This window comes from Eublepharis macularius, chromosome 18 (assembly GCF_028583425.1).
Source record: "Eublepharis macularius isolate TG4126 chromosome 18, MPM_Emac_v1.0, whole genome shotgun sequence".
NCBI lineage: Eukaryota > Metazoa > Chordata > Lepidosauria > Squamata > Eublepharidae > Eublepharis > Eublepharis macularius.
This window is the reverse complement of record NC_072807.1, coordinates 34,710,314-34,730,908: the sequence shown is the minus strand read 5'-3', so window position 1 is coordinate 34,730,908 and position 20,595 is coordinate 34,710,314. Positions and strand designations below refer to the sequence as shown.

Sequence of the window (20,595 nt, the reverse complement as noted above, 5' to 3'; positions counted from 1 at the left end):
GGATGAAGAGAACAGAGGTGTGCACAGCACAGTGGGGTATGTCGCAATTGTACAGTGAGTTTCTTGTCATGTTACGTCACTCAGAAAATACTTTGAGAGAGGCAAGAGTGTTTATTTGCATGTGTACACAAGTATTTTATGATGTGCCTTTGGGTAAGTGCACATGACAGCCTTTCTTCCTCTCCACCCCCTCCCCCCCGAGACAGTTTTCCCAACCCCGTGCTTAAGCTTCGGGGCCTTAGTTATCCAACAAAGCTGGAGAAGTTTGCAGAGACCATCCTAAAACAGCAGCCGCCTTTTCACAGAATCCCTTTTATATTGCTCTTGGGACAGAGAGGCTTTGAATATAGGTGCGATGTTGTGGGAAAGATCTCTTTGGGAGATCTTGTGCTATCACTACACAAAATCACATTTTAAAACCCTCTCTTTGTTCACTAAAATGACGGTAAACTTTTTGAGACTGGTCTGGATCATGACTGACTTCTGTCACTCCCTACCTTGGGGAATAAGCTCCGCGCAGAAGAGTAGGACTTGTTTCTGACTATCTACAGATAAGGTTGGGCTGTTCATAGGCGTTGTCTCTCTCTTCAGGCGTCTTTCCAACGTTCCAACAGCCATGACAAGGTCAGGAAAATAGTGGCTGAGGAGGGTCGTACCGCGAGGAATCTGATTGCGTGGAGTGTCCCACTGGAGAGCAAAGAGGAGGATGGTCTGTATTGACCGTGTGTGAGATCTGTCTTACTACATCACCCTTTCACCAAGTAGCTTGCGGCAGTGCTTGTGGTTTGTCTGTCATCTCCATCTCTGTCTCATATTTTCACACCCATCCTTTCTGTGACAAAAGGCATCTATCGTTTGCCAGAGGTGGTCATTTCCCGTTACTGAATCTCAGCGGGGGGTTTGCCAAGAGAAGAGAGCTTTGAAATTTGAAAAGGGCATGAAAAAAATTCTCCTGCCCCCAAAAATCTGGGGAGCAGAACTACCATCGGCAGGTTTCAGTGCCAGCTCTGTTGCTACAAATATAAGAAGAGCCCTGCATGATCTGACGCACAGTCCAGCATCGTGTTTCCCACAATAGCCAGCCTGATCCCCCAGAAGGCCCACAAGCAAGGACACAATGACCAAGGGCTCCCTCAGTTATTGCCCACCCGAAAGTTATACTGCCTCTGGATACACTGATTCCATCTAACCATCAATGCTAATAGCCGTTGATGATGGACCCTATCCTTCATGTTTTCATTTAATCCCACTTTGAAGCTGATCTAAGCTTGTAGTAGCCTATATCCTGTGGCTGTGAGTTCCACAAGTTAATTATATATGAAGTGACTTTTCTCAGGTCCCAACCAGAAGAGAATATTTAGATTGTGGTGCTGTCGTTCAAGAGTTACTGGTGCTGAAATTTTGCTTTTTTTTTTCTCTTCTCAGGAAAACCTAAATGGCAAATTGGAGGAAAATCCAAGAGAATAACCCAGGGAACTCAAAAAACAACTAAACAGGTATGTTTTTTTAGTGCGTGTGTGTGTGTGTGACTATGTTTAAGGATAACTTAGCGCCCACTCAGAGCGATTTACAAAGTGTATTATCTTCACAACAATCACCCTGTGAGGTGGGTGGGGCTGAGAGAGTTCTGAAAGAGCTGTGACTGTCCCAAGGTCACCCAGCTGGCTTCAAGCGGAGGAGTGGGGAATCAAACCCGGTTCTCCAGATTAGAGTCCTGCCATCCCGATATCCCTGGTTTGAAACGAAGATGCTCAGAATTGCAACATGCATATACTGTGTTTTGTAGGTGAAGCTACAGGGCCAAACAAATAACACTGGGCATCTCGACTTAGGCAACCTGTGTTATTGACCACTAGAATGCAAATGAGATGAAATCTTCACTCTCCCAAATAGGACTAAGTTGATCCATGAGTGTCATGAAAGACCAATAGACTTCCAAGTGTGTCAGAAAGCTTTCTGCAACTTCTGACACAATTTGGATGGAGAACAACCAATAACCCATCCACCTACCACCATCCACCCCCACCTGCAAAACTTGGTTGAAGAGTCTCAAACGTGAATTACAAAATATGATGATAAATAGTTGAATAAAACAGCAAACGTTTCTAAACAAAACATTGCAGTGGGACTAGTATTGAAGCATTGGAAACCAAGGCAAGCAAACAAAAAACCCCTAAGGAAACTAAACAGTCAACGTAGGCAAAGAATGGTCTAAGGCAACAAAACTATTAAAATTTGACTTACTGTCCTGAAAAGAGGGTTACAAAGGTAGAAGATAATGGATTGCAGTAAAAAGGGGGGGGGGTGTCATATGTATAATCTGCATTACTAGAATGTATGCTGTAATACTGTCCCTTATAGAAGCATCCTCCTGCAGTTGTAAGTGTAGCTTACATGTACTTTTGAAACTGAGCAACTGGTACTCTACTGACAACATTACATTGAACTATTCCAGGGGAAAATACTAATACTAATAAATAGCTGAAAGGAAATCAACAATTAATGCCATCATTGCTTAAGGGGATTGAATGCTGGATCCAAATGCGTTTGCCGATCCAGTTGTGACCAAGACGGCTTAACAGTCTGTTCATTGTGAGGATTTTGGAGTTGCGATCGAAAGCGAAGTGCCAACGATTGACACAGCCCGTGTTGGTTTCTAAAAGCTTGTCTCCTCTCCCTGGAGTGGCTGATGTCAAACTGTGCTGAATTCAGATAAACAGTGTCAGGAATGGCTGGGTGCCAGGGGACCTAAAATAAACTTTCCATTAACTCTCCACTGCCTCTAAAACCTTACTTTTTGCTGACGGATACATTCACAAGGAATCTACAGCGTCCATTGAAATTTAGAATGGCAACCCCTTCGTATAAGTCTAGGCAGAATTATAACAAAATTATATTCAGCAAAATAATAATATTTAAAATAGGGCAGGGTTAAAAATCAGGCCATATTACCGGGATATTACAAAAGGTTCTAGAGTAAAATGGAATATTTTAGAGTTTTTAAAAAATAATTACAGCTGCATTTCTTTGTACCTTTACTTGGGAGTAAGCCCTGTTGACCTCTGTCAGACTTCCTTCCTAGTAATGAGTAAAGGTATGTGATTCGCACATCCTGCAGATGTAGCACAGACACATTGATCTGTTAAATGCAAGGATAATGTTACCTCCCCCACCCCACCCCGATTACCAGTACTGAAAGTAATAAACATAGCCTTTGGGGTTTTATTTTTGCATTTTGCTTTGTATGCACATGTCTTTGTGTGTACATGGGGTGCCTCTACGGCTTAAGAGCTCTGCTGGGCCTCGCATATGTGTAAGGGACATCAGAAATGACATAGTAGATGTGTAAGTAAAACTCTGGCAAAGGCGAACCTATGAAAGATTTTGGTTTGGTTCAGATACCATGGTCCTTCAGACTATGGGGTGAGGAGCTGGGAACATGCCAAGGCACAAATCACAATTTGCTTCCAAACCCACGATTTCGCTTGATTTGAAGTCCAAATTTGGTTTGCCCAATTCAAGTGTTATTGGAAACAATAGTTTGTGCAAACAAGGTAGAAAGTCAGAGCATTTGATGAGGAGTGTGTGATTTGATAGGTCAGGAATGGAGTTAGGGTTGGCAGTAGTTTCCAGGCGTTGCTCATGCTCACAAACAGAAAGGAAAGTCCAAACCATGCCTGGCAGCTCTGGTCATCATGGTATCTGGCATGGGGGGGGGGAGGAACTTGTGTCACCTGCTGGTAGAATGGTTCTCAATAAAGAGGATCAGACCGGATTCACAGTGCTGTGAGGAGCCTCTTTCAAGAGCTGTCAGCCAATCAGGGCACACTGAGAGCAAAAACAGGCGAGACACCTGACATGTGGAGGACACTCGTCCGTTTCCCACAAGGTGCCACGGGAAGTGTAGCGAGAGAGAACCCCTCTTCTCCCTGGCAGAGGTTCTTTCTCTAAGCATCTCATCTAGTCCACTCGGCTCCCCCTTGCCACCATCGGCTCCCCTTGCTCCACTAAAAGGACCCTGCAGCCAGAGGGAGTCGAGCATGCAGGCGGTGGTGAGTGGTAGCCAATTGCGCCAGTGGCTGTCAGAGGGAGCTGGCAGCAGTAATAGGCTCTTTGTCCCTCTCACCCCCACTAGTGCACTTGGTTCGGCTCGGCTCCCTCTGGCTGCTGGGTGCATTTAGGGGAGCAAGGGGAGCTACCTTTCCCGTGGAACCTTGTGGGCAACCGACGAGACGCCTGGCGCGTGGAGGACACTCATCTGTTTTGGCTCTTAGGTAACAGTGTTGGTAGCATGAGGAACTGGGGAGGGTGGTTGGAGTTGGTGCTCCCTTCCACCCAAGGACTTCCCTTTGGAACAACAAGCTGCAGGGGCAGCTAGTTAAGAAACCTGTTCATTCTTTTCTCAGGGGCCAGGCCAAAACTGGGCCTGTGGAAACTTACACTCCTGAACCAAAGTTACTCGGGCAGGCCAGTCATGCAGGTTATAAGGCTGGTCTAGATGACATTAGGCCATTTTCTTTCGATGTGATGGACCTGTGATGGAAGTTGAGGTTCTGGTAATGCCTGTGTTTTATCTCTGTGAAATGTTGGTTTGGATTCCCCCCCACCCCCACCGCCCCGGCTTTGGCTGGTGATAGAATTTGCCATCAGTCACCCCAAATGGTGAGAAAGGTGGAACAAAAATACTTTAATAATTAAACTAAAACAATCAAAGTTCATCTGGGACATTTAGTGCAGGTACTTTTTTTTCCTGATTATCATTTGACAAAACCTCAATTTAGAGTTTTTAAAAATGCTTTTTCATGATGCAAAAAAACAAAATTCTGATTACACCTACTTTATTGTGTGTGTTTTTAAAATTGTTACTATCTGTGTAGCTTGATCCCCCAAGATCTCATTTTATGGGTCTGGTTTCCTACAGAAAATTTAAATCAATAAGGATGCCTGCATATCAGTTTTATGCCAGATTTGCTAAATGTGCTTACTTGCCTGAGTAATGAGAAATAGAGTTTAAATGCCCTGTATTAAAAAACAGGGGGGGGGGATTATTCCCGTTGAGGTTGGGAACTTGTGGGGGAGGGGAGAATTCGTATCCTGATGCTCTTGAGTATACATTTCACTCTCTGGGGAAGGCGGCCATTTATACTGATATTTCAAACCACCAGGAGATTAGGAAAGGGCAGCGTTAACACAAATACCCAACTGTTCCCCATCAATAATTATACTATATTAAACACAAAGCCAAGAAGTGCAGAAGTAAAATGATAGCTGAATATCGCTAATGGGAACTTAACATCTTCCCTCTTGGGACCATTCAGTCACTTTTAATGCCGGGACGGGCTAGCAAAGGGAAGATTCGTTAACATATGTCGGAAAATCTCCAATAATCAATTTTCAGGCCATTTGGCTGTCCCACCTGCTCTTTGGCGACTTTAAACAAGAAGCAGCACCCGCCCAGCTCCTGTGTGTGTCTGTAACAGACAGGAAACTGGGGCAGGGGTCTCTCCTGGATTCTTGGAATCTTTTTCCAGATTGGACAGCAAAATTATAAACACATGATTGATGTTTACTGTGAAATGTATGCAAGGGCTTTTAGAAACATTAACGACGCAGTCCTAAGAAGAGTTATTCCAGTCTAAGCCCATTGATTTCAGTGAGCTTAGACTGGCATAACTCTGCTTAGGCTTGCACTGTACGAGCTGGTGGGATGTTGTGATCACAGTGTTAGGCTAGGGTGTGGGAGACCAGTTCACACCCCCGCTCTGCCATGGAAGCTTGCTGGATGAACTTGGGCCAGTCGCATACTCTCCGCCTAACCCACGCCACAGGCTTGTTGTGAGCATAAAATAGAGGAAAGAAGAATGATGCTAAACCGCTTCAGGTCCCCGGCAGGGAGAAATGCAATAAATAAACATGCATTGGTTGTCCACACTGACCCTTGAGCGCCGCGGAGTCCTTGCCTGTGGCTTCTCGGGGTTTGTACTGGCAAAAAGTAGGCCAGGTTGATGGATCGGATTGTGGCATTTGACACACAAATTAACTTCGATCATTCCGTATCCTCACCACTGACAGTTGCGCCTCGTGTGTGCTCAGGTTTTTGGGGAGGGGAGGCCGAAAGGGTAGATGCTCAGATGGTATGAGAGGGGAGTTCCAGTGAGAAAGGAGGACTATACGTGCAAATAATAAATAATTACACCTCTTGTCTAGTTTGGATTTTTCAGGCCCAGTGCCATCTCAGAGTACAGTAATTTTAAAAAGTAAGTTTAATCTTGCCTTTTCAGTGTCCATTTTAGAAACTGTCATCCTATCAGAAAATTTGGCTTAATATACATTCTCCAATCAGATAGGGAGAGATTTGTAACTTAAAGGCGGCATCGTTTCCAGAAAGTGGGGTAAGATTGATTTGTGCAGCCGGCGTGATGGAATATTAAAGATCAGAGAAGGGAAAGCCACCATGCATTTAATATGTTTATGGTCCTGGAATTACTTTGGCAAAAAAGGTCAGTTTTTTTAAAAAAAATAATACTAGTTTATTTCTAAATCATTCTCTTTCCATTTACGGAATTGATAATTTCCCTCCTAAAGTGTTCAACTTTGCACTGTTTTTGGATTTCATTGGCAGTTTTATAAAGTGGTCGTTGTCTGTGCTGAATGGTTATCAACCATGAGTCTGCATACAACGGGCCTCTTATTTTCATAAGAAAGTTCTCTTTATTTATCTCAGAGTTTTGCCCTGTCTTTTCTCCAAGGAACTCAGTGGTCTTCCCTCCTTCATCTCATCCTCACAACAGCCCTGACTGAGAGAAAGTAACTGGCCGAAGGTGTAGCGGTTAAGAGCGCAGGACTCTAATCTAGAGAACCGGGTTTGATTCCCACATTGCTCCACTTGAAGCCAGCTGGGTGACCTTGGGTCAGTCACAGCTCTCTCAGAGCACTCTCAGCCCCACCCACCTCACAGGGTGATTGTTGTGGGGATAACAATGACATACTTTGTAAACCACTCTGAGTGGACATCTAATTGTCCTGAAGGGTGGTATATAAATCGAATGTTGTTGTTGTTACTTGTGGCAGAATGGAGATTTGAACTCAGATCCTTGTCCGACACTCTTGGTCCTCCCCTCCCCATGTTGTTTTGCCCCCTTTGCAGAACACCACAGCAGCCACCAGCGAGAAAAACTTCGACAAAAGCCCCGCCAAAACGAGGCAGCCTCGGAAAGTCGACCTGAGGGCACGTTACTGGGCTTTCCTTTTCGACAACCTGCGACGTGCAGTGGATGAAATCTACGTCACTTGTGAATCGGATCAAAGTGTGGTAGAATGTAAGGTAAGACGCATTTGGCAATTTGTCACCTACCTGAATTGTGCTCTGTCATGGCAAACGGTTTGTCAGGAACAAATCCACAAAATGTTGTGTCCTGCCTTTTTAATTATTATTATTATTTTATTGAAGCAAAAAAGGGGTACAGAAAAGGAGGGGAGAAAAGGGTGACAAGCAGATGTGAAACTGTGTGCTACAAGGATTATTAAAATACAAAATACTAGAGTCATGACTTTTATGGATATTAAAATAGCTATTGAGTATTTTTCCAGAATAAGCAACACATGCAAAGTTCAAACTTATTTCTACTTGTTATTCTAGTAGTAATAAAGAGAGAAAAAATTGTTAACACTTACACTGCTTATTACCTAATATAACTGATTATCACAACCTTTGAGAGCCTTAAGATGAAGTACTATTAAGAGTTCTAACCTATTTCTACTCCATATTTTCATTACCTTTTACTTCTACTTTACATAACTGTAACAATGTTGACTTTTTGCCAATGTTTCAATATTATAAAATCTATTATCTTTATGTAACTAACTATCTTACAATCAGATTATCAAATATATCACTATGCAGTCGTTTTCAAATCTGCAAGACTAAAGCATCTTGTAATTTTTATCAGTTGTAGGCAAAGTATTTTCCCCATTTCTCTTCAGATTCTTTAATTGGCCTTCTATTTATGTAATTTGTCAGTTTTGCCATCACCGCATATTCTGACATTTTATCCTTCCAAATTTCCCTGGTTGGGCATTCTCCACGTCCTGTCTTTCAATGAAGAGTACAGTTGTGACCAAACTGCTCTTAATGCTGTGGGTGGGTTTTGAGTAATCTTGGTCTTGAATCAGTATATGATTTTGTTCTCATTGCTGTGGTGAGATTAATTTGTAATAGTCTCATTTGAATTTGTAATAGCCTCATTGTATTTTTTTTTTTGTAGAAAGAAGTTGATAACAGGCATGTAGGTCCCAAAGTAAAATCCAAAAAAACAGAACAGAGTCTCCATAATACCTTCTGTTACCCGGAGCAACAAACCATACTTAAGAGTGCGCGAGCTTTCAAGTTTCACTAGCACCTTTCATCAGACTGGATGTGTTCAGTCAGATTGAAGGTTCTTGTGAACTTGAAAGCTCACACATTCTTATATGTGACTTGTTGCTTCTAATAATACAAAGTATTATGAATATTGCGTTCTGATTTGTGTCGTAGGCAGTTTTCTTTGTCTTTCAATGCTTGCTGTGTCCTGTAGGTGGAACTGTTGGGATTAATTTCAGCCTGGGTGCTTGCATTCTTTCGTTTCCTGTTTAGTGTCTTAATTACACATTGTTCCCTTCATGCAGAGATAGTTATCTCTCTTCTCATTCACTTGCCTAGCAGTAAGCAAGGGAGATTGATGGCCCGGTATAAACAGTGTCTGGGTGGGACGTAGTCATAAGTCCCCCCCACTCCAGTTTAGATGGAAAACAGACACACAACGTGATGGGTTTTCACCAATGCAGCTGGGAGCTGGTTTGCTTTTTTATAACAATAAGTAAAAACTTGGGGATTTGTTTTTTTAAAGACCTGGAAAAGCCGTACAGTGTGCTCCAGGAAAAAAATCAAGAGACTCAGATTTGTTTTTCCCATTACAATGTGGTTGCAAAGTTGCCCAATTCTGAAACTGGTAAGCTAGCCATTGCTCATAAAGAAAACTTGGCCAGTGCCACTTAAAAGAAAGCTTGCCAAATTGGCTTGAGAGCCGTGTACAATATAGGGTTCGTTGGCAAGCGAGTCTTGAAGACTTTCTTTTCTTTTACAAGATAAGGACCCATACATTACCAGGTCACTGGCATCCTACCTTTTAGTAATCCAGCCTAAAATTAGGAAATTTTCATGATTGGAGTGAGCTTCTTTTATCACTATTATTGATAATAGTAGTTTTAGTATTTTGGTTTTCGTTTGTTAATGCAGGATCAGGCTTAAGGCTATGGCCAAAAGTTCTGTGCCAGGAAAGGAAAGGAAAGGAAGTAGTGGCTTGTGACTTCGAAGCTGTCCCTCGGTCTAGCACAGTTTATTATTTTGAAACTGAATGGCCTTCTTACTCAGGAAATTCCCCTTCCTCCCCAGTGAATGTTTGTTTTTAAGAGAATCAGTATGGATTTCTAAATTTGTGTGACTCCAAGGAACTGTAGTTTATTTCTACAGCATCGCCATAGATCCAAGACCTCATCCAAAGTTCCAGCCTTGCGCTGTAATGGAAAAGAAATACTATGAACCTTCCTTCATAGAACGAACACTTCATTTCACGAAGAGGGTGGTTGGCGGTTACGTTGCTTGCAAACCCTAGTCATTTAAAAAATATATATATATACACTCCGTTCTCGAATTGCAAAGGTACATTTAAAAAGGTTTATTGTATTGATTTGATTTTGACTCTTCCGGTCCAGAAGGAATACCAAGCTGGTTTACCCAGAATAATGAAATCTAATTACTAAGGTTGCTTCCATCCTCCCTTCCATCCACAAGTCACGCTGGTTACCATTCAGGGAGCTGGCCTAGGTAGTTTGGGCCACAGAATTTTGTGTCTTTTTCACCATTCCCAATTGGTGATGGTCTCTATCAATGATGTTTGTGCTGTGAACTGCTTTAAGAACTTTTAACTATGCAGTGGAATAAAAATAATATTTCAAAAATGGAGTAAACAGAATGAGAATTGTTAAGTAAATGATACCTTCGTAAACAGCTTGCGCTACATTTGCAGCAGCCCAAGAGAGAACGCCCTTTGCATATGCTTTTGAAATAATACAGGTTGCATGTTTGCGATTTGATGCGATTGGGGGGGGGGTAGATTATTGATCACAGTGTTGCCGAGGATAATGTTTACTGTGTTTGAAGGGGACATGGCTCTGGTGACTATTTTGCGGTTGAAATCGCAGACGAAAGGTTTGTGGCAGAGATGCAAACAGTGGCAGTCTGTCGAAAGGAAAATTGGCTGCCGTGTGTATAATTTCTCCAAGCTTTGGAAGTTGCATTGAGGGTGCCTCTCTGACTACTGAGTTCCCTGGTTTGAAACTGAGATGCTCAGAACTGCAGCATTAATATACTGTGTTTTATAGGTGAAGCTGCAGGGCTAAATAAATAATGTTGGGCTTGGGCAACCTGGGTTATTGACCACTAGAATGCAAATGAGATGAAATCTTCACCCAAATAGGATTAAGTTGGTCATGAGTGTTATAGAAGCCCAGTAGACTTCCAAGCAAGTCAGAAAGTTTTCTGCAACTTCTGACACAATTCGGATGGAGAACAGCCAATAGCCCATCTACCTACCTTCTCCCTCCTTGCAAAACTTGGTTGAATGGTCTCAAGGTTCTCTTGCACATAAAATATCTGAGAGATTGCCAACACTTGTTCAAAGCTATGCCTGGACTATTCTGGATTCTTGAATTTTCTGGGTTTTGAGGTACTTGATCTACTTTCTTGATGTTGGTCTCCTACCAACGTTGTAAAGGTCGAAACATGGTTTTCATGTGTACAGGATTTTTGTGCATCGGATTTAAAGTCGTACCGCTGGAAGAACTTGATAGTGGTTCCAAGTGTTCTCTGGTGACACTCATGATAATGCAGTGTCAACATTTCTCATGGATCTGCCTTGAACTGAAGATTTTTTTCCCCTTAGTAGCTAGGGTCTAGAGGTTTCTTTGAGAAAAATGTACTAGAAATAAACTCTTTATTTCTTGCATTTTCCTGTATAGGTGGGTAATAGTGACGCTGCATAGTTTGCCTGTGTATGATTAGGTTTCTCTTCTCACTTTGTCCCTTTGTTTAGAGGATTTGAAATGGTTGTTTGTAAAGGTCAGAATACAATTTCAGAAAGCCTCTTCTCCCTGAAGATGCATTGTTGCTAAATAAAGTGATACCAGCCGTAAATCTAAGCGCTTTAGGGTATAATCTGAAGAGGAATTACATGCAGGCAGAGCTGCTCCAGAATTTCCAGCATGCTTAGGTGCTGGCCTGTGCAGAGTTGCATAAATAAATATTTCAGTTTAGACACTAGAATCAAATTACTGCGTACTCAGGGGACCTAGGGTTTCTCCAGACAGGCACGACCCATTGCCTTAAATAGGAATAATTGTGTGCAGAATCAGAGTTTGAAAAAGGTATGGCCTCAGTCCCTTTGTTTAGTTTTTGCTGGGGTCTCTGAGCTGGGACGAGTGGACGGGAGATGGGGGGGGAGCAGTGGGGCTTGTTCAGAACTCCTCCCCAAGCATTTTGCACTGGTGACATCCATCCTTCTTCCCCCTGCACGCTTTCTTTCTTATCTGTTGATGTTGCCCCGGATTCCATTTCAGAAGTGCTACTAAAGGTCATCGGGGAAATGCCAGGAGAAAAGAGTGAGAGGGAGGGATAGAGAACAGAAGAGAGGATGCTGTTAAGAACAGCGGATCTTTTTTTAAAAGCTTACCACATATTTAACATGCTTTATCATGAACTGTGCTTTTTCATTCAACTGATGCCTGAATATATTCTTAAGATACTGATAATAATAAAAAAGAACAGCTGATCTACAGCTTTGTAAAGAGGGGACTCCTGTGAGTGTTGTCTAGGAATAATTGTGCCCAGAATTGGAGCCTGAAAAGTACGGCCTTGTATCCCATTGTTTAATTTTGTTATTTGCTGAGAGGTATTAATGTAGCAGAACATCCCCAAAAGATGCAGTCTAACACAGTGCTCTCATTTCTAGCACCTCATTCTGTTACATGGCTAAATCAGACAATTTAAGACATGTCTGTACAAACATAGATACTGGCAGTAAATCGGAAGGGAGTAGAACTAAAACTCCTTCATAGCCAGCATTCTGACTTTGAATTAAGTTATTTTCTCTCTCCGCCTCTCCCCCCATCCTCCGTTCTCTTCTTTAAGAATTAGTATAGGATGCCCTTGACCTTGACAAAGAGTTTGGGATTTTGAAATGACCCTCCCTGACCGTACCGCTGAAACAGACTGCCCCATAAAGGTTCCCTTTTTGTCAGCACCTTCTCAAGTGGTACGTTGTTTTCCCCCCCTTCTTTCCACCCGCCTCAGCACCACAGGGTATATCTGCTGCACTTAGGACTGTAGGTGAACCAGAGAGCCGTATTGATGGCCGAGACCCCTTGGCCCAGCGCTCTGGTATTGTGTGTCAGGACGACAAAGGGATGGCGCCAACCATCCTGCTGTGTGCGCCAGTAACGAGAATTAATTACAAACCAATCGAATCCGTTGCAGCCAATTGGTAAACTAATTGGTAATTTTAGCTGTACATCTATATGTAGTTATCTGGATGCCTGTAGCAACGCCTTGAGAGCCCCTTTTGTTCAGCTGCCTCCCGCTTGGACAAAATGGCCTTCATAGCTTTAGGGGGAAAGATGTGCATCAGTGGATATGGGGCCAATCCAGCTGCTTGTCTTGTTTGTATTCCCTTGTTCGTAAAACAGGACTCGGATTTCAGCTGCGCGGCAGGGCTCTGATAATTTTGGATAACGCAGGAGCAGAGCATTCCTTAAAATAGTTCTGGGAAGCCATAGAACGCAATTTCCGTGTGCCGACCAGCCCATAGAAATAAACTTTTGCAGTTTCAGGCAGGCTGAATTTTGTAGGAAGGGACAGATCAACAGGTCGGGACTTTGCAAAAACGAAAAAAGCAAGTCTTGCTTTCTGTGCATTTATGGTTCTGCATAAACAGTTTCAGACACTTCACCAGGAGCTACTTATTTTCAAGAAGTATCTGGAAGGTCCTTGGTTCGTTGTTTCTGATGAGAACAAAGTTTTCAGGCTTCATGTGCTGACATTGCCAACCAGGAAGTCTTTGGGAAACGGTAAATTTGTCATGCTGGCTAACTCAGGATGACTAACAAGTTGTGGTTTGTTCCTTGCTTACAAGCCGAGATTCTAAACCCTGGTTTGGAAACTTGATTTTATAAACAAGAAACAAACCACAGCATCGCAACAAACTGCAGTTTGATGTATTGTCGAAGGCTTTCACGGCCAGAGAACGATGGTTGTTGTGGGTTTTCCGGGCTGTATTGCCGTGGTCTTGGCATTGTAGTTCCTGACGTTTCGCCAGCAGCTGTGGCTGGCAGATGCCCAGAAAACCCACAACAACCAAACTGCAGTTTATTGAAGGCTTCCTGGTTTTGCAGTGCTGGCACTAGGCGGGGCAAGGGAGGGGAGTATGTGAATTTCCCGAAGTTTGATTTGTTCTTATCACTAGCAAACTCAACTTCGTTATGACTGGAATGTAGCCTTAGTTTGATGCAATCAAATAACAAAATAATTCACTTTCTTCAGTTCAGCTTGGGTTTGGGGCCTGCCTCCCTCCTGAGTCCTTGAGATGATTCTGTGGCAACATCTGCTGCCTGAAAGCAGTGTGCATTGTTGCTGAATCACACTGCTGCAAATCTGTTGTAAAAGTCGCTTGACATCATTAGTGCTGGCTCCAAGAGTTCAGCCGTAAAGCAGATCTTTTTTTTAAACTTCCTATCCCAACGATTAAATTTATCCTCAACAGTAATTGAACAGTAAGCAGAATAGTGGCCTTTGGAGATCAAGAGACTTTTTCAGGTTGGGGACTCCCTCTAAAACCTCAAAGGGAAGTAACAGCAGCATATCCCGAAAAGTTTTAGTTTGTCGTTGTTCCAAGTCTCTGAAGAATCTCCCAAGTCCTGGGCTTGAGCAAATCTCTACTGAACATAGGGGAGGGGTTTAGTGGGGAAACACTCCAAGAGGAAGCGTCACATTTGGAAGTTGTCTCTCAGAAGATCACAATTAAAGGAAATCCCAGTTGGCTTTGAAGTCCTAGTAACAAGAAACAGCTATTAGCAAGAGCATGTGTGAAATACCTGATATCCCTGGGGGGCACCATAAAACGAATACGGCCTATGACTAATGGTAACGTTTCAATAATGCATTGCATATAGACTTTTATTCCTTTTACCTTTTGAAATCAGCCTTGGCAACATCACCTGCGAAGGTGAAGCAAAATATTTATTCAGATTGTAAAGGAATTCCAAGGTTAGGACAGAAAAAGGAACGCTGCCTCATTTGGTTAGCGGTTTTTGCAGCTTGAATTATGCCATCTTTGGTTCTGTGCGTGACTGTGCCGCTCTTAATCCCATTGGTTCTGCAGGGGATGAGCAACATCTGGGCCACCAAAAGGGGTCATACTAAAATATTTGGAATTAATATAACCCTGGCAGCTCCTTATATGTTCATACTTAATAATACAAATTACAGTCTTCAAATGGAACTTCTCCTGTGTATGCATTTTTGTGTATTGCCTCTAGCAGACCTTCAGCCATGAAATGAATTGCGTAAATCATGCTGAAGTAGTTGTTATAGAATTCTTCCCCAACACCTCATTTTGGATTCAATTCCTGTTTACTGGTATGGCTACCCTTTTCCCATGGCCATCTCCTGTGTGATGCACTTTCTCCTAGGATTGGGGTACATGCAGACAGAGGGGAGTTTAGATTCTAAACTCCAGACAGATTCTAGATTTAGATTCTAAACTCCCCTCTGTCTGGAGATCAGGGGGCGGGGCCACCAGCCATGTGACCACTTTCAAGAGGTTCCGGAACTCTGTTCTGCCGCGTTCCAGCTGAAAAGAAGCCCTGGGTACATGTGAGCAATGTCTTTCAGGGATGATTCCACAGCACTGACCTCTGTTACTTCTAGTTCTCTGTTGTTGGAGGGGGGGCACAATTTTGAAAGATCATGGCTTGGAGGAAGGCAAAGCAAACTGATGTTCTCCGTCATGGAGTATTTTTCCACCCACCTCGACCTTGTGCTTCACAGAACTTCAACCCAGCATTCTGAAATGGGCAACAGAGAAGTCTGAAAAGTCTTTCTGAGATAAATCACAGAACAGAAGGGACCAAGAAGCCGTTTTAGTATAGTTCCCTGAGACAGTGCAGACCTGTTAACTCGACAATCAGGTGTCCTATTCCAGAGAAGGGTGCTCTAAAGTTGGAGGACAGAACTAGATGCTACAAGTGACATAAGGCTGCTGCTGAAAATGACAGCCCTGCGTCTTGTTCCCGTACTCTTTCCCAGAATCTGTATTTCTATGCTGTGGAGAAAGTTGTCTGCAGAGCTGAAGGAGTTGGGTTAATTCATAAGGTGTCTTATTTGGCAGAGGATTTTACAAGTCTGTTGAACTTTGATGCATCCCCATAGAACTTGACTCCGTGGTCCATGGTTTCCAATAAATGAATTGTCCGCAAGGGCTGCTAAAATTTTGCCCAGCATCCTTTGCAAACATTGTTAAGTCTATGTAAAAGTACACTGTGCTAGTCCAGCTCTATTAGAATTACATTTTGTGTCGACTTCTAGGCAGAACTTTTAGAGTTATTTATTTCACTTTTTTATTGTTGCTGTTTCGGGGTCTGTTTTGTTACCTAGGAAGTGCTGATGATGCTAGATAACTACGTACGGGATTTCAAGGCTTTGATTGATTGGATACAGCTACAGGAAAAACTGGAGAAGACAGATGCCCAAAGCAGGTAATCTGAAATGTGTTTCCACCCATCGTGCCCCTTTCCGTTCACTCTACCTGTGTAGCTCCCAGGTCAGAATGCCTTTAACTTCTGTGCCTTTTGAAAAAGTAACAAAAAACTCCTTTCAGACAACATGGACTGGGTTGGTGGAGGGCGAAACAAGATTGTGACCTACGGAACAATCATTTTAAGACATATGTACAGTGCACATTCATGCAGGTCTCTGTGTTACTAATGTCTGAAACGGGCTTTCATATTGCACTGTTGTGTTTCCTGGCACTCTGTATCAAGTGAGTGTAACCAGATATTAGAAGTGGACAAACTGCTGCTTTATACATTTGCGGGTATTGGCTTCTCAAAGTTCAATAAAATTTTAAGGTGCCACAAAACTTTTTTTTTATTGCTGTGGACTAAACAGTCCAGAATTTTTTTTCATTAATGCTGCTTTCATATTTCCAGAAAACAGCCGTTACACTGATTTATCTTTTGCTTGGGCAAAATGGGACAGATGAAATATTTCTTCCAATGCCAACATTTCTTCTGATGTTGTTTTTTAATGTTCAAGTTGTTATGGTCTTGTAATGTGGTGTTCTCGATCAAAGTTGTTACGGTCTTGTATGTGGTGTTCCCGATCCTGAGATCGAGATCTTGGGAGTGCAGCCTCCACTGAATTTCTGCATTCATCTTTGGGATTTGCTTGTAGGTTTTCATCCCCCATACTGTATTGGCCACTGAAAAGAGATTAATTTTGGTCAGAAAGAAACATCAGATGATACACACATTTGAGGCTGAGAACGTTGTCTAAAAGAAGCAAAAAAAAAAAATACTCGGATAAAAATGTATTGATGAATTTTAAAGGTATTTCCACAGGATTTTTTTAGAACAGAGAGCGCTCCCTGTGTATGTTCTTTATGTAGAGTTTTTTATTAGCTCTGTGTCTGCTTGCTCAGTTGAGTGAGACGGGTTCATGGAGGATGGGTCTGTCAATGCCAGGTAGTTGTGATTGCTGAGTGGAAGTTCCAGTTTTAGAGGGATATGAATGTTGCATGTTTCAGGGGTTAACAATGGGAGAAAGATGTTACCTTCATGCCCTTCTTGTGGACTTCCTGTAAGAGAGGTAGACCGTGGGCCTGGTAGCAGCAGGGCAGTTCCAGGGAAGGTTGTGTTCCAGGGAAGGTTGGCTTGCCCAGTCTTACACTTTGGGGAGTCAGGGGCCTTTAAAACTGATGTTGGATTCAGTGTGGGTGAGGCCATTGAGAAAAGGCTGAAGGCAGATTCCAGAGCCAACTACGTTGAGGAAATAATGTGGTTTGTAAATGTCAGCAAAAAATGGGGATACTTATTGTTTTGCTATCATTGCTTAGTATTTTATGTTGAATTTGCAGACCTACTTCCCTGGCCTGGGAAGTAAAGAAGATGTCTCCAGGACGCCATGTAATTTCAAGCCCGTCCACGGATCGAATCAATGTATCGCCCAATGCTCGCAGAAGTCTAAATTTTGGGTATGGAAAGCTAGAACCACTTCCTTATTTTGAGAATGGAAACCAAGCCATTTCAGGAAGGTCCAAATTTCTCAAACATTGGTTGCGAATATTGTCGAAGGCTTTCACGGCCGGAGAACGATGGTTGTTGTGGATTTTCCGGGCTGTATAGCCGTGGTCTTGGCGTTGTAGTTCCTGACGTTTCGCCAGCAGCTGTGGCTGGCATCTTCAGAGGTGTAGCACCAAAAGATAGAGATCTCTGGAAAATCCACAACAACCATTGGTTGCGAAGCTTCATTGATCTAGAATATTGGTTTGCATTGCATTGCATTGCAGTGTTTTAATAATAAAAACACTGAAAATAACAGTATTTTATATTCATTAGGCAGATACCTTGCAGTCTAGCGTAGTTGAATGAGTTGGTCATTTTAAAAAAAATGAACTGAGGCATATTGTGTTGCCTGTTTAACAGGGTTGATGAATAAAAGGGTTAAACCATTTCTCTACCCCGCCCCACGGCTCTGATCTGGATTATGCCTGTGAAGAACATAGAGAAGATTGGATAGCAAATCTCTCAGCGGGCAGCTTCAGCTCATATATTAGTTTTCAGGATTCACTGGTGCATTTGGACGCCATGCAATATTTTTAACTTTTGTTATGCCATGGGGAAACTTGCACAAAAAATGCTCTCCAGGGAAGTGGCCATATTCACTGCAGTCAGTGGTCAACATGATTCCAGCTAACCTCAAAAATTAGGTTTGGTGTGGTGCTGGATCTCTCCATGTAAACTCATTCCACGTGGATCTCTCGTTCTAGATGGCTGAATTAAGTCAGCTTGCTGCAAAGGCAGGAACCTTATTGGTCCAGGTTCTATATCAATGACGTTGACTTGTACATTTGGAGTGGTTTAGGTGATGCTACTTCCTAGTCTGAGCCAGACAAAAAGTGTGAGAAGGTAAGAACCTGAAGAGAGTTATCAATACAGTGTTTTAATACTGTGTGTGTGCACATGATTTCTGTTCTTCCTTAGGAGTCCCTCTGCGGCAGTGACGTCGAATCGTCTCGCTCCATCAGGGGTCAGCTGGGCAGACAAAGTCAGAGCAAACCATACGGCACCAGCTGCTGCTTCAGAGACGGCAACAAGGCAAACGTCCATGCCGACACCAGTGCCGAAGCCTTCGCGGAGAAATGGTAAGTATCCGTAAGCGAGCAGGTCACCTAGAATTTGTTCTGGAAATTCAACATTTGAAAATAGGGCATAGTGATGCTTTGGCTGGTGGAAACCTTCTTGGGGATGAAAGGAAGTGCTTGGATTAAGCCATGAACAGGAAAGGGGGGGAAATCCTCTGTTCTTTGTTTTGTGCTCAAAATACTACATCTGGGTATCCAAGATTTTTAGCACGTCCAAATGTGATAAAAAGATCCAGCTTGTTTATTTACTTATAAGCAGGGCTTTTTTTCTGGGAAAAGAGGTGGTGGAACTTAGTGGGTTGCTGTCTGAGAAAATGGTCACATGGCTGGTGGCCCCGCCCCCTGATATCCAGACAGAGTGGAGTTTAGATTGCCCTCCAAGCCACTGGAGTGGCGGGGAGGGCAATCTAAACTCCCCTCTGTCTGGTGATCAGGGGGCGGGGCCACCAGCCATGTGACCATTTTCAAGAGGTTCCAGAACTCTGTTCCACCGTGTTCCAGCTGAAAAAAAGCCCTGCTTATAAGCTTCATTTATAGTCTGCCTTTCCTCACTGGCCTCCAGTCTGATTACAACTATAATAATTCAATCAATCAACAAGCGAATTACAGGCTCCATTTAAATTTGGGAGCTTTGTGAATGAAGGTCCGTGCAGTTTCCCCCCATAAGCAATACAAATAAGGTGTGGACCTTATTTATACTGGTGCTATCAGGGCCAGATGTTGGGGTTAAAGTAGCCACTTACTGGGGGTGGAGTGTCCAAATGCAAACTGTAACGAGAGACAGGCATGCTCCACCCAGGTCATCGCCATCTTTTTTCCCTTTACTTCCTTCCTCCGGTGAATTCTGGGAACTGTAGTTCCCAGAATCTTTGTTATTAACGAGGAAGTAGGGTGTCCCTAAGATCGTGAAGTCCAAAGTCTAAAATGACGTGATGGTTAATAATAATAATAACAATAATAACATTCGATTTATATACCGCCCTTCAGGACAACTTAATGCCCACTCAGAGCGGTTTACAAAGTGTTATTATTACCCCACAACAATCACCCTGTGAGGTGGGTGGGGCTAAGAGAGCTCAAGAGAACTGTGACTCGCCCAAGGTCACCCAGCTGGCTTTGTGGAGGAGTGGGGAATCAAACCCGGCTCTCCAGATTAGAGTCCCGTGCTCTTAACCACTACACCAAACTGGCTCTTAGAGAGGGGTTAACTGGTTAGAGAGGGGCAGAAGAGTTGATCCTCTTTCCTAAGGTGGCCAGCCAGCCCCAGCATGAGAAATTTCTGGAGATGGTGGGCGGGGTGGGGGGTGGTGCAGGAAGCCTGGAAAAGGCGGACTTTGGAGAGGGGAAGGAGCTCAGTGTAGATGCGTTGCCATAGAATCCACCCTCTGTGCCTGCCGTTTTCTCTAGGGGAGCTGATATTAGCCATCTAGAAATCGGTTGTAAATTGGGAGAACACCTCCCCAAATGGAGGCTGGCAACCCTACTCCTGTGTAACATTCTCCTGACCTTATGGAGTTGCTGTTACTGCATTGTGGAATTATTTGGGCTCTGATTCAGGTTGGCGCACATGTGCTGTTTAAAGGGCCACTGGAGCGCCAGTCATGGATAGCCCAGCGTGTCTGATTTTGGCCTTCAGCGGTGCCTAATAACTATTTCCGTGGGGTGGCCTTGTTAGTCTGTTACAGCAAAACCAACCACTGTCTTGTGGCTCCTTAAGACTGATGGCTTTTTATTGCAGTATGTGCTTTCGTTGATTAGAATTTATGCCGCAATAAATTTGCTCAGGATGGATCCAAACTCCAGTAAATGGAAAAAGGTTTGCAGAAGTGGACCCCCCCCCTGCTGCCCTTGCTTTCTTCCCGGAAAGCTTGCTGTCCACATGCAACAGAGAGGGGTGTGACTTGATGTCGCTTGATTTCACCCATCTTTGATACAGGCCCTTCTGCTGAATGTTGTGTTGTCTGGAAGTCTCCTCCGTCCCTTAGTAGCGGCTTTTTCTGTGGCACAATGAGCTGTTAAGGGGTAATTAGGGAATATGCACTTTTGCAGCTCCCTTCAATTTGTGAGAATTTGGATCCAACCCGAG

General features: G+C 43.3%; 1 protein-coding gene across 1 annotated transcript in view; it reads left to right on the top strand.

Annotated features, from left to right (window-relative positions):
- Positions 1-20,595, top strand: part of SCAPER (S-phase cyclin A associated protein in the ER) — a 151,533-nt gene that overhangs the window by 6,874 nt on the left and 124,064 nt on the right. Inside the window, exons 3-8 of the mRNA XM_055002805.1 lie at positions 592-709; positions 1,426-1,496; positions 7,148-7,324; positions 15,743-15,843; positions 17,223-17,339; positions 18,349-18,509. Coding sequence (XP_054858780.1) covers positions 592-709; positions 1,426-1,496; positions 7,148-7,324; positions 15,743-15,843; positions 17,223-17,339; positions 18,349-18,509 — 745 coding nt within the window. The remainder of the gene's footprint in view (positions 1-591; positions 710-1,425; positions 1,497-7,147; positions 7,325-15,742; positions 15,844-17,222; positions 17,340-18,348; positions 18,510-20,595) is intronic.